Genomic DNA, 12442 nt, shown 5'->3' with positions numbered 1-12442 from the left:
TCTTTAGATTAAAGTGTCCATATTTCTCAATGTTTTATTTTTGTATTTCAGTTTCTCCAGTTGCCCTCTGTCCTTGAAAATTGTTCACTCAGATCTGGATTTCCGAATTTCTTTTGGTAGTTTGAGGTAGTTTTTCCTTCTGATTGTGGTGTCGGAGTCTACAATTTGTCTAGGTATATTGAAACCTGGGTTCTTTCTTGTTGAAATTGTACAAATTCTTTCTAGTTATATTTTTGCTGCTTATTTTTTTTCCAGTACTGGGAATTTTTCTTTGATGATTTCCTAAAAGATACGGTTTAAAATTCCTCTCCAAACTTTTTTTTCTAGTATATCAGAAACTCTGACTGTTACATCATGATCTATCCTCTAAATTTGACATTTCAATCTGCATAGCTTTTCAGTGTTTGGATAGTACTATGGTTTTGTTATTTTATATTTGTTTACAGCTGTTCTGCAATGTGTGTGATTCAATTTCTGTTAAATAGCTAATTAATTAAATACATATGTAGTACTTTACTGAGATCATACTGAACCCTCAAATTTGGGAGTAAAAGTACCAAAAAGTTTAGAATTAGAATAGATCCTAGAGGTTATGTATTTGTGGTTATATCTATGGATATTTTTATTTTTCTAGATTTTTTTTCCTATTGACTATTTTCTTTATCATTTCTTTCTAATTATTTCCAGCATCTTTTAACTCTTGCATGAGTTCTTCCCAAGATTTCTTGCCATCTTTAAAAGATTTTCTTTTATTTGTTCTTGTAACTTTCCTTCCAATGTTAATTCTTGTTTAATTTCATTATCCATATGAGGATGTCTCTCAGGAGATCTTGCATGGTTTTTCTTTCCACTTGCATTGCTTCTGGTAATTTAGCTGATTCAGTTTCTCTAAAGTATTTTTTAAATTATATCAACCTCTTTTTTTCATTTTGCTCATTTTTACTTTTAATTGATTTAAATTTTTTTTCCTGAGTGATTCTCCAGCTTATTTTGTTCTCTCTAGTGTTTCCATTTATTGTTTTTAAAGTCAAGTTCCCTTAAATCCTCTCATTCTACCATCTTGACTGGAATATTAATAATTTTAGGACAAAAAAAATTGGAGAAAGATAAAACATAACTTTCTGAATAATTACCATAAGTCCTAAAGATGTGCAATGTGTCCCCAAAGTCTTGCTGTAGTTTTAAACTACTATAACTTTAAATTACACTAAGAATTTTAGGATATCTGTGTGTAAATCCCCAGAAGGATTCCAAGACCTCAGCATAAGGACTACTGTAATGGGAGGATCCTTCCCCATCAGATCCTAGGGTTTGGGGGAGTGGAAGTGGGAACCTGCGGAAGAGGCATTCATCAACTTTCAGCTATTTCTCACGATGCTATAAACTAAACTGTACTGCCAACTGGATCACTAGTTTCTCAAGAAAGGTACAAATGGATCTCATCTTTCTTTATATAGACCCTTTCTCTTCAGTCTTTCTCATTTACCAGCCCCCCTTTTCCCTATCACTACGAATATATTTATTTTTACCCAGTTAATCAAAGAGGAGAAAAAAGGGAAAATATTTTCAGTATTAGGTGACTAAAAGTCTCTGAATTATTTTTGGCACAGAAATAATAGCAAATAGGATTACAAAATCCCAGACTTAAATCTGGAATGTACTTTAAGAGGTCATGTGATCATAGGATCGGAAGAGTATAGATCTAGGGCTGTAAAGGATATCAGAAGACATCTACTCCAATTTTCTGCAGTGACAATGTGTGATATTCATAGCACCTACAGCAGCCATGAATATCCCAATGCAATTCTGAATCACAAAATACAACAGACAGAACCAAAACATTCATTCAGACACCAGAAAACCAAATCCATCATAGTAACAAAAATCTATACACAATAACAATGCAGAGGACAACACTAGCCCCAAGCTATCTCCCTGCTAGGCTTCCCACACACCAGCTCCCTTAAACCAATCACAAGCAGGCCTCCCTTAAACAAAATGCCCTTCTCATACTCACAGCCAGCTGCAGGCTTGCCTGTGTCCTTCAGCGATGACTGCTCTCTTGCCAATTTCCCCTCAAGTCTGCTCTAGCTCCACCTCTTCTTGTTCCACCCTTCTGGCAAGCTTCCCCCACCCCAGGCTCCATGTGACTCAGACTTCCATGTAATCTGGGCAGGTCACATGGACCTATTAATGAGTGGGAAAGATCTTCCCATTTAAATTACCATTACATTTCCTCATCCTTGAATGAGAAAACAGAAGACCAGAGAGGTTGTTTCTTGCCCAATTTTACACAGAGGAAGCAATGTATCTGGGATTCAAAACCCAGGTCCTCCAGCACCAAATTCAGCTGTTTCAGATGGTCTGAATAAAGCCAACAAGTCAAAAGATCAATAATAATAATAACAACAACAGTAGTAGTAGTAGTAGCAGTAATTATTATTGGTAATGGTGTTGGTGGTGGTAGTAATAGTAGCAGTAGTAGTAGTTGTAGCAATAGTTATAGTAGTAGCATGAGTAGTGGTAGTGGTAGTAGTAGTAGTAGTTGTAGTTGTAGTAGTAGTAGTAGTAGTAGTAGTAGTAGTAGTAGTAGTAGTAGTAGTAATAGTACTAGAAATAGCTGGCATTTATATAGTGCTTTCAGGTTTGCAAAGCACTTTACAAGTCCAGAAGGTAGAAGCTATTTTTTATCTTCATTTTATAAAGAAACTGAGACAGATGGAGGTTAAATGACCTGTCCAGGGTCACACAGTTAATAAATATCTGAGGCCACATTTGAACTGAGGGCTTCCTGACTGTAGTTTCAACACACTATCTGCTGTACCACCTAACCATCTTCTCTAATAAGAGTAAAGAAAATTTGACGGCAATTCACCTGAGAAAGGGATGTCTTGGTCTTTGATTCGATAACTAATTTTGCCAAAAAAAAACCATATTAAAATGTCTTGGAGGTCATGCAGCTGTACATTCTTTATGAGAAAGAAGTAAATACCTCCAAAGCAAGTTCATATGAAAGATTTTTTTTTTCTCAGAGAAATTAAGTTTCAGAGTGTGGTCCAAGGTCAGAATCTAATCAGGCCTATGTATTCTAACTGAGTATGAGATGATGTTCATAATATGATCCTGAGTCTTTAAGATAAGTTAAAAAAAAATCCTCCAAAGTCAGAGTCTCTTGACATTCAAGTGTTTCTCATAATGCTTCTACTCCAAATCATGCCTGATACAGTCAGTTTATTAAAGTAGAGGAGTATATAATACTTTTATGAAAGACTGATATTAAAAACAAATTACAAGTTGCAGTATGAAACGGTTAAACTTGAAATCTCTAAACATTTCGCTGATCAGAAATACCCAACTTCCTGATGACATCCAGAAAACATAGTATACCTACCACTTTTCAAAATATTTTCCTGGTTCTCTAAATCAGATATTTCAATCTTGACTTTTTCTTCAATCAAAAGTTGTCTTTTATTTATTAATCCATACTCATTATTGAAGTCTGTAATCTCCTTGGTAAATCTTTCTTCCTCTTCTTTTATTTTTTTCTCCATAGTCTCCTGAAATGTAGGAAAAAACCTCATAAATGGAAGCTAATCATTTTTCTTTCTTTAAGAATTTAAAGTACATTACAAATTAAAATAAAAATTTTAAAATAACTTTTCTCTGCCTTAAGTAATTTTTAAAAAGTTTTGCATCTAAATGTCTTTAATTGCATTATTAATAAATGATCTTAAAATTCTCTTGATTGATCATTTTAAATAACATTTTTACACTTAAAATTAAAGAAAATTGTATTTTCCAAAGTTCTGCCACTGAAGGATGACATTTATTTGTGCTTATAAAACCCCAAGCACAGACTTGGCTTCATAAGCTTGGGCAAGACCCTTAACTTCTCTGGGACTAGAAAATATTATCAAGCTTTATTGTTGGGTTGTTTCAGTTGTATTTGACTATTCATATGCTCATTTGGGGTTTTCTTAGCAAAGATACTAGAGTGGTTTGGCATTTCCTTCTCTAGCTCATTTTACAGATGAAGAAACTGAGGCAAACATGCTCACAAAGCTACTAGGTATCTGAAGCCTGATTTGAACTCATGAAGTTGAGTCTTCCTGTCTCCAGGCCTGACCCTCTATCCACTGTGCCACCTAGCTGCACAGGATGTTCCATTACATGATCACTTTTACACGATCTATTGCAAAGTCTCTTCCAGCTCTAAAATTCTGATCTGCCATTTTGTCACTATTCCAAAAGATACATAATAAAGTAGTAAAAACAACTGAAGATGATCAACCAGAAGCACACCTATCATACTGGTTCAATTATAGATTTTCTGAAAATATCACACCATTGAAATAAGATCTCTTTAGAAGGAAAAACATGTACATAGGTATACAAAGAAATATATGCAAAACTACATTACTCAAGATATGGGTATGTGAAAGTTTTCCATGTTTCTTTAAAATTTAATGAAGATTGTTTTATACATCTTCATCATCTTTTCATTCTTTAAGAATATAGTTACTCACTTCACCTAAGTCTGAGGAAAAAGTCAGGCCCTTCACAGAACTTGCTGGAGTTTCTACAAAAATTTAAAAAATTTTTAAAAGTAAAATTAAAAAAGGCTCCTAAATATATAAATAAAGCCATGATAAATTAGGCTTCAGTTTCCTCATCTATAAAACAGGACGTCTGGTTTGACTAGAGGTGATCTCTAATGTCTATACATCCTGGAGAGCTGAGTCTGAAGATGAGAACAGATCCTGTTTGCTCCCCTTGTTACCCATTTCAGCTCTCATAACTTCAGTTTTCTTATCTCACAGTTTTGAGTAACGTTATCTCTCTTGTCATTTCTAGTTCTAAATCCTTTGAAACCAAATACAACTCAATGTAATCGAGCAAACACTCATCCCATGCTCATTCTGTGCAGAGCACTGTGTTAGGTGCTGAGAATGCAAAGACAACAGCAACCCAAAAAAAGGCCCTTTCTCAAGGAGTTTATATTCTTTCATTGCAAATTCTTAGTTTCAAACAACACAGTTTAAATTCTACGAAATATCAACAGCTGATTTGTATTGGAAATTTGAATTTGAATAAAATATTAATCATGCTGGAGCCTAAACATTAATGTATTTCTGAAATGTATTTTAAGGAAAATAAAATATGGCCCGCTTGCAGAAACTTGCACATTCTCCCTATTGATTTAAAGCAAGTAAGGCTGTTGTTGGACCTTGTTTATAAAAGGTAATTCAATTCAACTAACTATTCCTGAAAAATGTGCAAGACAGTGTTTACATAATGGGAAATACAAGGATGAGAAACAACGCTGTTCCTACCCTCAAGAAGGTTATAATTTAATAAGTGATACATATGTATTCAAATAGGCATAATATGAGACAGAATATGATAAATGTAAGGAGAGTTGGAGAAACAGTTCTCTGACTTTTTGATGTATTCAAGTCAATTAATTTGAATGTTCTACCAAGTGCAAAGCACAGAGCTGATTTTAAGAGAAACAAAAAGATGAATAATAACTCTAATTTTCCTACCTCAAGAAGTAGGGAGCTGTGATTTTTACTTATTTTCTTCATTTATTTATTTGCGTAAGTATCCTTTCTACTCAAGTTCAAAATTCTAAAACCCAAAAGGCAGTCATTGAGAAGTTGCAGTGTCAGAAAACTGTAGCATTGGGAGTCCATCCAGCTGATGAATGTCTCCAAACTCAGCTAGACTGGTGCTGAGAAAAAACAACTTTTCACCAGATCCATAATTCCAGCTGAAATTTTAAACTAGTCTTCTTAAGATGCAGGTCTTTCACCCTCTCTCTTCAATAAACTCTACTGGTTTTCTTTTACTTTCAGGATCAAATATAAAGTCTTCTGTTTGACTTTCAAAGCCCTTCATAATCTGGTCCTTTCCCACCTTTCAGTTTTCTCACTTTCATATTGTCTATGATCCAATAACACAAGACTCCTTACTTCTCCTCACACCAGTCTCCATCTCCTGACTGATAATTTTCACTGGTTATTCCCTATGCCTGGAATTCTCTCTCTCCTTATCTCCCACTGCTGGTTTCCCTGACTTCTTTCAAGTCTTACCTATCGCACTGCTTCCTCTAAAGTCTGTCCTAATCTTCCTTAATCTTAATGCTTTTCCTCTGAGACTACCCTCAATATATCTTGTATATATTTCATTGGTGCATAGTTGTTTCCTTGATTAAACTGTGAGCTCCTTGAAAGTCAGGAAAGTTTTTTGCCTTTCTCTGTATCCATAGCCTGGCACATAATTTGTTGTGCAGTTATTTCAGTCATGTCTGACTCTTCATGAACCCATTTGGGGTTTTCTTGGCAAAGATACTGGAGTGGTTTGCCATTTTCTTCTCCAGTTCATTTTACAGATGAGGATACTGAAGTAAATAGGGTTAACTGACTTGCCCAAGGTCACACACAGCTAGTCAGCATCTGAGGCCAGATTTGAAGTCAGGAAGATGAATCTTTCTGATTCTTGGCCTAGCTCTCTATCTATTGTACCACTCAGCTACCCCCTCTAGCACATAATAGATATTTACATTTTTTCACATTTATTTTATTTTAAATTTATGGAATAAAACAGGCATTTCCATAACATAGTATAATAAAAAAAGATAACTGCATATGAAATTGCAAATCTATTATGTACAACTTGCTATTCCTTTTAAATATATAATAGTTATCATATAAATTTTCTTTTTTTTTTCTTTTTTGTCCCTTTTTTCTTTCCTCCTCTCTCCCTGCTCCACTCTAGTGATGGCTACCACTAGACACAAATATATATGTATATGTGCATATACACATATATATGTATATATATATATATATATATATATACATACTTTTTCTATGCTTCTATTTATCAGTACTTTCTCTGGATGCAAGATGCAGATAGCATCTTCCTTTGTAGTTAATTTGGTTATTTATAATCGACAAAATGACTTACACTGAATCTATTTCCAAATATAATAGGCACTTAATAAATGCAAGCTGATTGATTGACTAGTTCTTCCTGGCAGATCTTGTATTCTGTCACGGACATCAAGACTCAAGGATTCCATGCTACAGTGTGGTAAACAAGGACTTAAAAATACTTATTTTGTAGAAAAAGGAGGAAAGAAAGAATAAGGCACTTAGAGATGGTCTGACTGATGATAATGAAACATAGAAAGAGTGAAGGTTTACTCAATTCTGATTTTGCTTTTGCTTTTTCTCCCAGGGAGAATGGTTTTTGGTTTAGAAAAGAAAAAAAAAACAAAAATGTAGTAGGAATTTGATACCCAAGATAAGAAAGAAAGTACTATGAGAGCACATAACTGCACTTTATAAATTTAAATCACCACACCCAGATGAACTATATTGCAGGGCACTAGGATAGTCCCTAAAATAAAAAGCATAGGGCATATAAGACCACTGGAATATCACCATATTCTCTGAAAAATGGCAAATATGGAAAGTGTCATTGTACTAGAGAAGAACAGATATTGTCCAAATTTCCCCCAAAATAGGAGAATGTTATTCTCCAGTGACATTGACCTTAACTCCCAGAAAAATACTTCTTTAATATTTTGATGGATGGCTATTCTATCTAATAATGCAGATGGCAACCTACCTACACATTCTCATCCTAGCAAACCTTTTCCATATCCTCTAGTAAATCCTCCACAGGGAGTCTATCCACCATGCCATGGGCCTTCCCCTAGATCTTTTAACACTGAGTAGATGCCAGTGAAGTATAGGGATAGTCCATTGGTTATCCCTCCTTCTCACTACTTGGTTATGTCCTTTCTTGTTCATTCATATCTTTTTCTCATGCTGATTCTTCATTACTAAATTTATTTTAATCGCCTCATGCTCATAATGAGCGTCTCCTTTGAATGAGCCACACCTTTATTTCTGTGGAGGCAGTGGTATTCCATTACTTGCAAACATGCAGTATAATCATAGAAATGATGGTGTAAGAAAAATCAACCTTTATTTCAAGGAGAAGGCTGGGGGTCATTAAAGGTCCTAAACAATTTACCAAAAGCAGTAAATTCACTCAACTTCTCATATTCCATCCTGCGCTCTGTTCACTGTGCAGGAATGTTGTCTGTCCAACACATAAGTACTGATGAATGAGCTACATAAGTCGTTCATTCAATCATATACTATGGACAGCAGAAAATCTTCATTCCCTTGTTTCTTTCTTTTTTCTATGTGGATAGTTGGTAAAAACTCTTTCAAGTTATTATGGATCTCATTTTGTAAGCTCCTCAGTGTTTAAGAACTAAATATAATTATTACAATGTCATGTACAAACTACCCACCATCCTTGAAATGTTCTCCCTCTTCTCCATCACCTCCTGGCTTCCCTGAAGATTTAACTCAAATCTCACCTCCCAACTCTCTACACAGGGTCTAGAGGTATAGGGTTTCTCTACAATTTAAAAGGTCTTCTCTCTCATTTCTAATACCTGAACCTTTCCAACATTTTTATGTTGGAATTCCTCACACCCACCTTTGCATTCAAGTCACCAAGTATTAAAAGATATTGTGATTTCATCTGAAGATCTCATCAAATTCTTTGTAGAATTAGTTTTTCTACCTCCTTCTTTGCAACAGATGTTGGTACATATACTGAATTATCTTTATGATCTTCTTGCAAATGCTTATCATGAGCACTGTAATACAAAATCACCAACTGTGCCATGGAATTATTATTTTTTGTTGCCTGCGGATGCACACTAAAACTAATTCCACAAACTCCTCTATTTGCCTCTCCAGAGACATAATATGAGTCATCCTCATATTTAGATACACCATTTTTTGTCTTCTGGTTTCATTTATAGTAAAAATGTCAAGATTTATATGATTTTATTGTATTTTAAAGTATATGATTTTAAAATGTATCCACTCACTAGATAAGGTTCTTGCATTTAGATCACCAAAAACTAAGTTAATGTTTATTTATGTGTGCTAATTACAGTGTGTAAGTATTAGTATCCGCTATTTAAGACACACTGTCTTTAAAAGAATAGAAATCCACAAAGGTTCTATTTTTCTTTCTTCCATAGGTTACCATTACCAAGCAGCCAGCCTACTAGTAGCAGGCCTTCCTATACTTAAGCAGGCTGGTCCCTGGAAAGCATAGTCTTTTCTTTCAACCTTTCCAGCATGGTAGAACCTGCAAGTGATTAGACTGAATTTTGTAACATCTAAAAAGGGAAGTCGTGATAACTAGAGAGTCAGTATGGCTCAATCAAGAGCAAGTCATACCAATTTAACCTCATTTCTTTTCTCTCTATTTTTTTTTAAATTTAATCTCTAGACTGGTAAATCAGAAAGAATATTTGTAGACACAAGCTGCCTAAATTTCAACAAAACATTTCATGAAGTTTCTCATATTATCTTTGTAGAGAAAATAGAGTGGTATGAACTAGACAAAAATATAAGGAAGCTGATATAAAACTAGTTGTCTCAAAAAGCAGTCAAGTGGTCAATAACAAGTCCATGACCACGTGGTAAAAGGTTCCTAGGGTAGTGCCACAAGGGTCTTTCCTCAACCTTATACTGTTCATATTTTTCCAAAAACTTAAATGAATATGTAAATAGCATGCTTACTAAATTTGGAAATGACATGCAGAAGAGTTAAGCAAGATAGTTAATAGCTGTATTACACAAAAATATCTCTGAATGTCAGAATAAAGGACTGAACTGAATAAATAAAATCACATAGCAATAAATTCAAAGTCAGACACAAGTTAAAAAATGCACAAAACAATTTAATTTAACAAATATCAGATAAAAATACCTCATCTAGAAAACCCTTCACATTAAAAAAATGGGGATTTTTAATTTATAATACAAAATGAAAACCAAAAAATGCTAAGGCTATCTTAGGATATATCAGGAGAGGCAACGTGTCTAGAATGAAGGAGGTGATAGCTCTACTGTACTCTGTCCTCATCAACCCCAACTGGATTATTACATTAAGTTCTTGGTAACACATTTTCTACATTACATCAATAAACTATGACAGTTTCCAGGGGAGGGAAAGCAGGATATTGAAAGGTCTCAAAATGCCACATGAGGATCAACTGAAGGAACTGGGGATGCTCTGAAGGAAGACAACTTAACATGATAGCTGTCTTAAATACTAAAAGTCTACCCTGTGGAAAAGAAAATATATTTGCTCTGTTTGGTCCCGAGGGTAGAAATCAAAGCAAGTCGCAGAGAGACGGATTTGAGGTGCCTAACATTTTTAACTATTGGCCTGCTTTGGTGGAATGGATTTCTTCCTCAACTTCTTTTATCAAATAGTGGCTTAACTTGTTGGGGATGTCAAAGAAGGAATTCCTATTCAGGTATGGGCTGGACTAAATGGCCTGAGGTACTGCACAGTTCTAAGTACATGCAGGACCTAAAATGTGCCAAGTACTGCTCTAAGAAGCTGAAGACGATAAATAAAGTATTCCCTTTCTCCAAATCACCTACAATCTAGTAGATGAGTGAATAAGCCAGTTTACGAATAAATACAACACAAAAAAAGTGAAAGTGCATTAAGAAGTACAAACAAAGCAATGTGAAAATCCATTGGAAGGAGGCAATCATTTATAGTTTTAGAGGACAGAGAAAAGGGAAGGTCAGAAAAGCCAATTTATGAAAAGACAGAGTGATTCTAAAATAGGATCTAACAAATTTCATTGTGTTAATAAATTATTTTAAACCTCAAAAGATCTCCAGTTTTTACAAATGCAGATATTCACTCCATGTAGATTAAAAGCCTCCAAAAGCTATTCTTAGAAGACACTTTTAGGGAAAAAAAATGATACCACCTAAGTCTTTCACTGATAAACCTCTCTGAATTTGGTTAGGCTTGTCCCTCCAAAGAGGACACACAGTGTCACCTGGTAGTATTCCCACTTGGTATGACCTATCAGAGTACACTTTGTTACCTTTGAAAAATCAGGGTCACCTCCAATTCATGAGAAGGGATCAGAGTCTGATTTTAGTGGCAGTCTTCAATATAACTGCAAGTAATTTCATATTTACATCTATAAAATTCTGTCAAAATATACTGGCATCTCAGTTTATTTTTAATGACTCCTAGTAGTGTTTTCTTGTATTTTAATGGGGCTATCTATCTATAAATGAATCATTTCTGAAAATTTATCCAAGTATACTTTTGCAAAACTGGTAAAATAGAATTCTTAAAGTAGCTAGATACTTACAAAGGTTTGGAGAAGTCTACTCCTTTCATTTTTAATTTCTGCATACTGTTTTTCTAAGCCATTTTCATGTGTCTTCAAAAGCTCAAGGAGGAAGGCTTTTTCAGAAAACTGATGAGACTTCAAAGTGAGAAAAAAATGGAATGAATTAATAAGTACATTTTCAGAATGTCTTAGATGATATTGTAAAGCGATGAATAGTGTCTTTATTTTTCTTTAAAATGCAAATTCCGAAGAACTCTTAAGGCACTTAAAGTATAAAACACACATTTAAGAATTTTATTATATATGAGCTATTTTGTTCCCTAATTGTTTCACGTGCTCAAGTCTTTCTACCCAACAAGGCCATAAGATCCCCAAAGCAACTAGTGTGGTGATGGGCATTAATTTGTACTGAATTAGTCTTTCTTGATATGATATATACATATATTTGTTAGCTATTTGTTTTAAAAGGATGGGGCTTTCGAGAGGATTCATGTTTTTCAGATGGGACCATAAAGTAATGAAACTACTTCCACAAGTCCAGACATTAAAATCAGTCTCATTACTGTCATACTTAACAATTATATGTGTTTGATAACATTCCCCAAATACACTTTGGGCTCACTTTACTACTTTAGTACTAAACAGGGTTCTAAATGGCAAAAGGGCTGATATAGGTATTTTTTTGAAAGTAACAATGAATTTATAATATATTTAAAAGAGCCAACTGTATGTAATTGTCATATTTTCATTTATAATCTTCATAATATGATTTGTTTTATATATGTGAATGCTCATTTTATTTGTATTTGTCCAGAATAAAAAGTTTTTTAAAAGGATATTAAGGAACCATCTCTCAATTACCAGCTAGAAGACATCAAGAGTGGGCTCTGAATCCAAGTGTTTCAGACTACAAGTCTAGCAAGTCTGTATAGTTTGAAAACAACATGACAAAGCAGGAATAAGATTCTGGAACAGATGGGAATTGGAGAGTCTCTATCAGATGGTCACTGAGAAAACTAGCAAAGTTATCTGCTTATAAGGCTGGGCATTGGGTAAAGGTGATACAGGTATTTATGTTAGATATGATACTAATATTTCCCTTTTGGTTCTAAAAATGAGGGTCTTTGCACAGCATTGAATACTAGAGTGAAAGTCTTAAAGCTTTATGAATGAATGAACTTATTAAATAAATATTTCAAAGATCTATAATTTTGTCCTGAA

General features: G+C 34.2%; 1 protein-coding gene across 1 annotated transcript in view; it reads right to left on the bottom strand.

Annotated features, from left to right (window-relative positions):
- The window catches only part of CCDC172 (coiled-coil domain containing 172), a 52693-nt gene that overhangs the window by 15279 nt on the left and 24972 nt on the right, over positions 1-12442 (bottom strand). The window contains exons 4-5 of the mRNA XM_072638966.1: positions 11240-11356; positions 3392-3557 (exon numbers count right to left, since the gene is read on the bottom strand). Coding sequence (XP_072495067.1) covers positions 3392-3557; positions 11240-11356 — 283 coding nt within the window. The remainder of the gene's footprint in view (positions 1-3391; positions 3558-11239; positions 11357-12442) is intronic.

Source organism: Notamacropus eugenii, chromosome 1, assembly GCF_028372415.1.
Source record: "Notamacropus eugenii isolate mMacEug1 chromosome 1, mMacEug1.pri_v2, whole genome shotgun sequence".
Taxonomy (NCBI): Eukaryota; Metazoa; Chordata; class Mammalia; order Diprotodontia; family Macropodidae; genus Notamacropus; species Notamacropus eugenii.
Note: the sequence above shows the minus strand (reverse complement) of the source record. Positions and strands in the feature narration are given on the sequence as shown.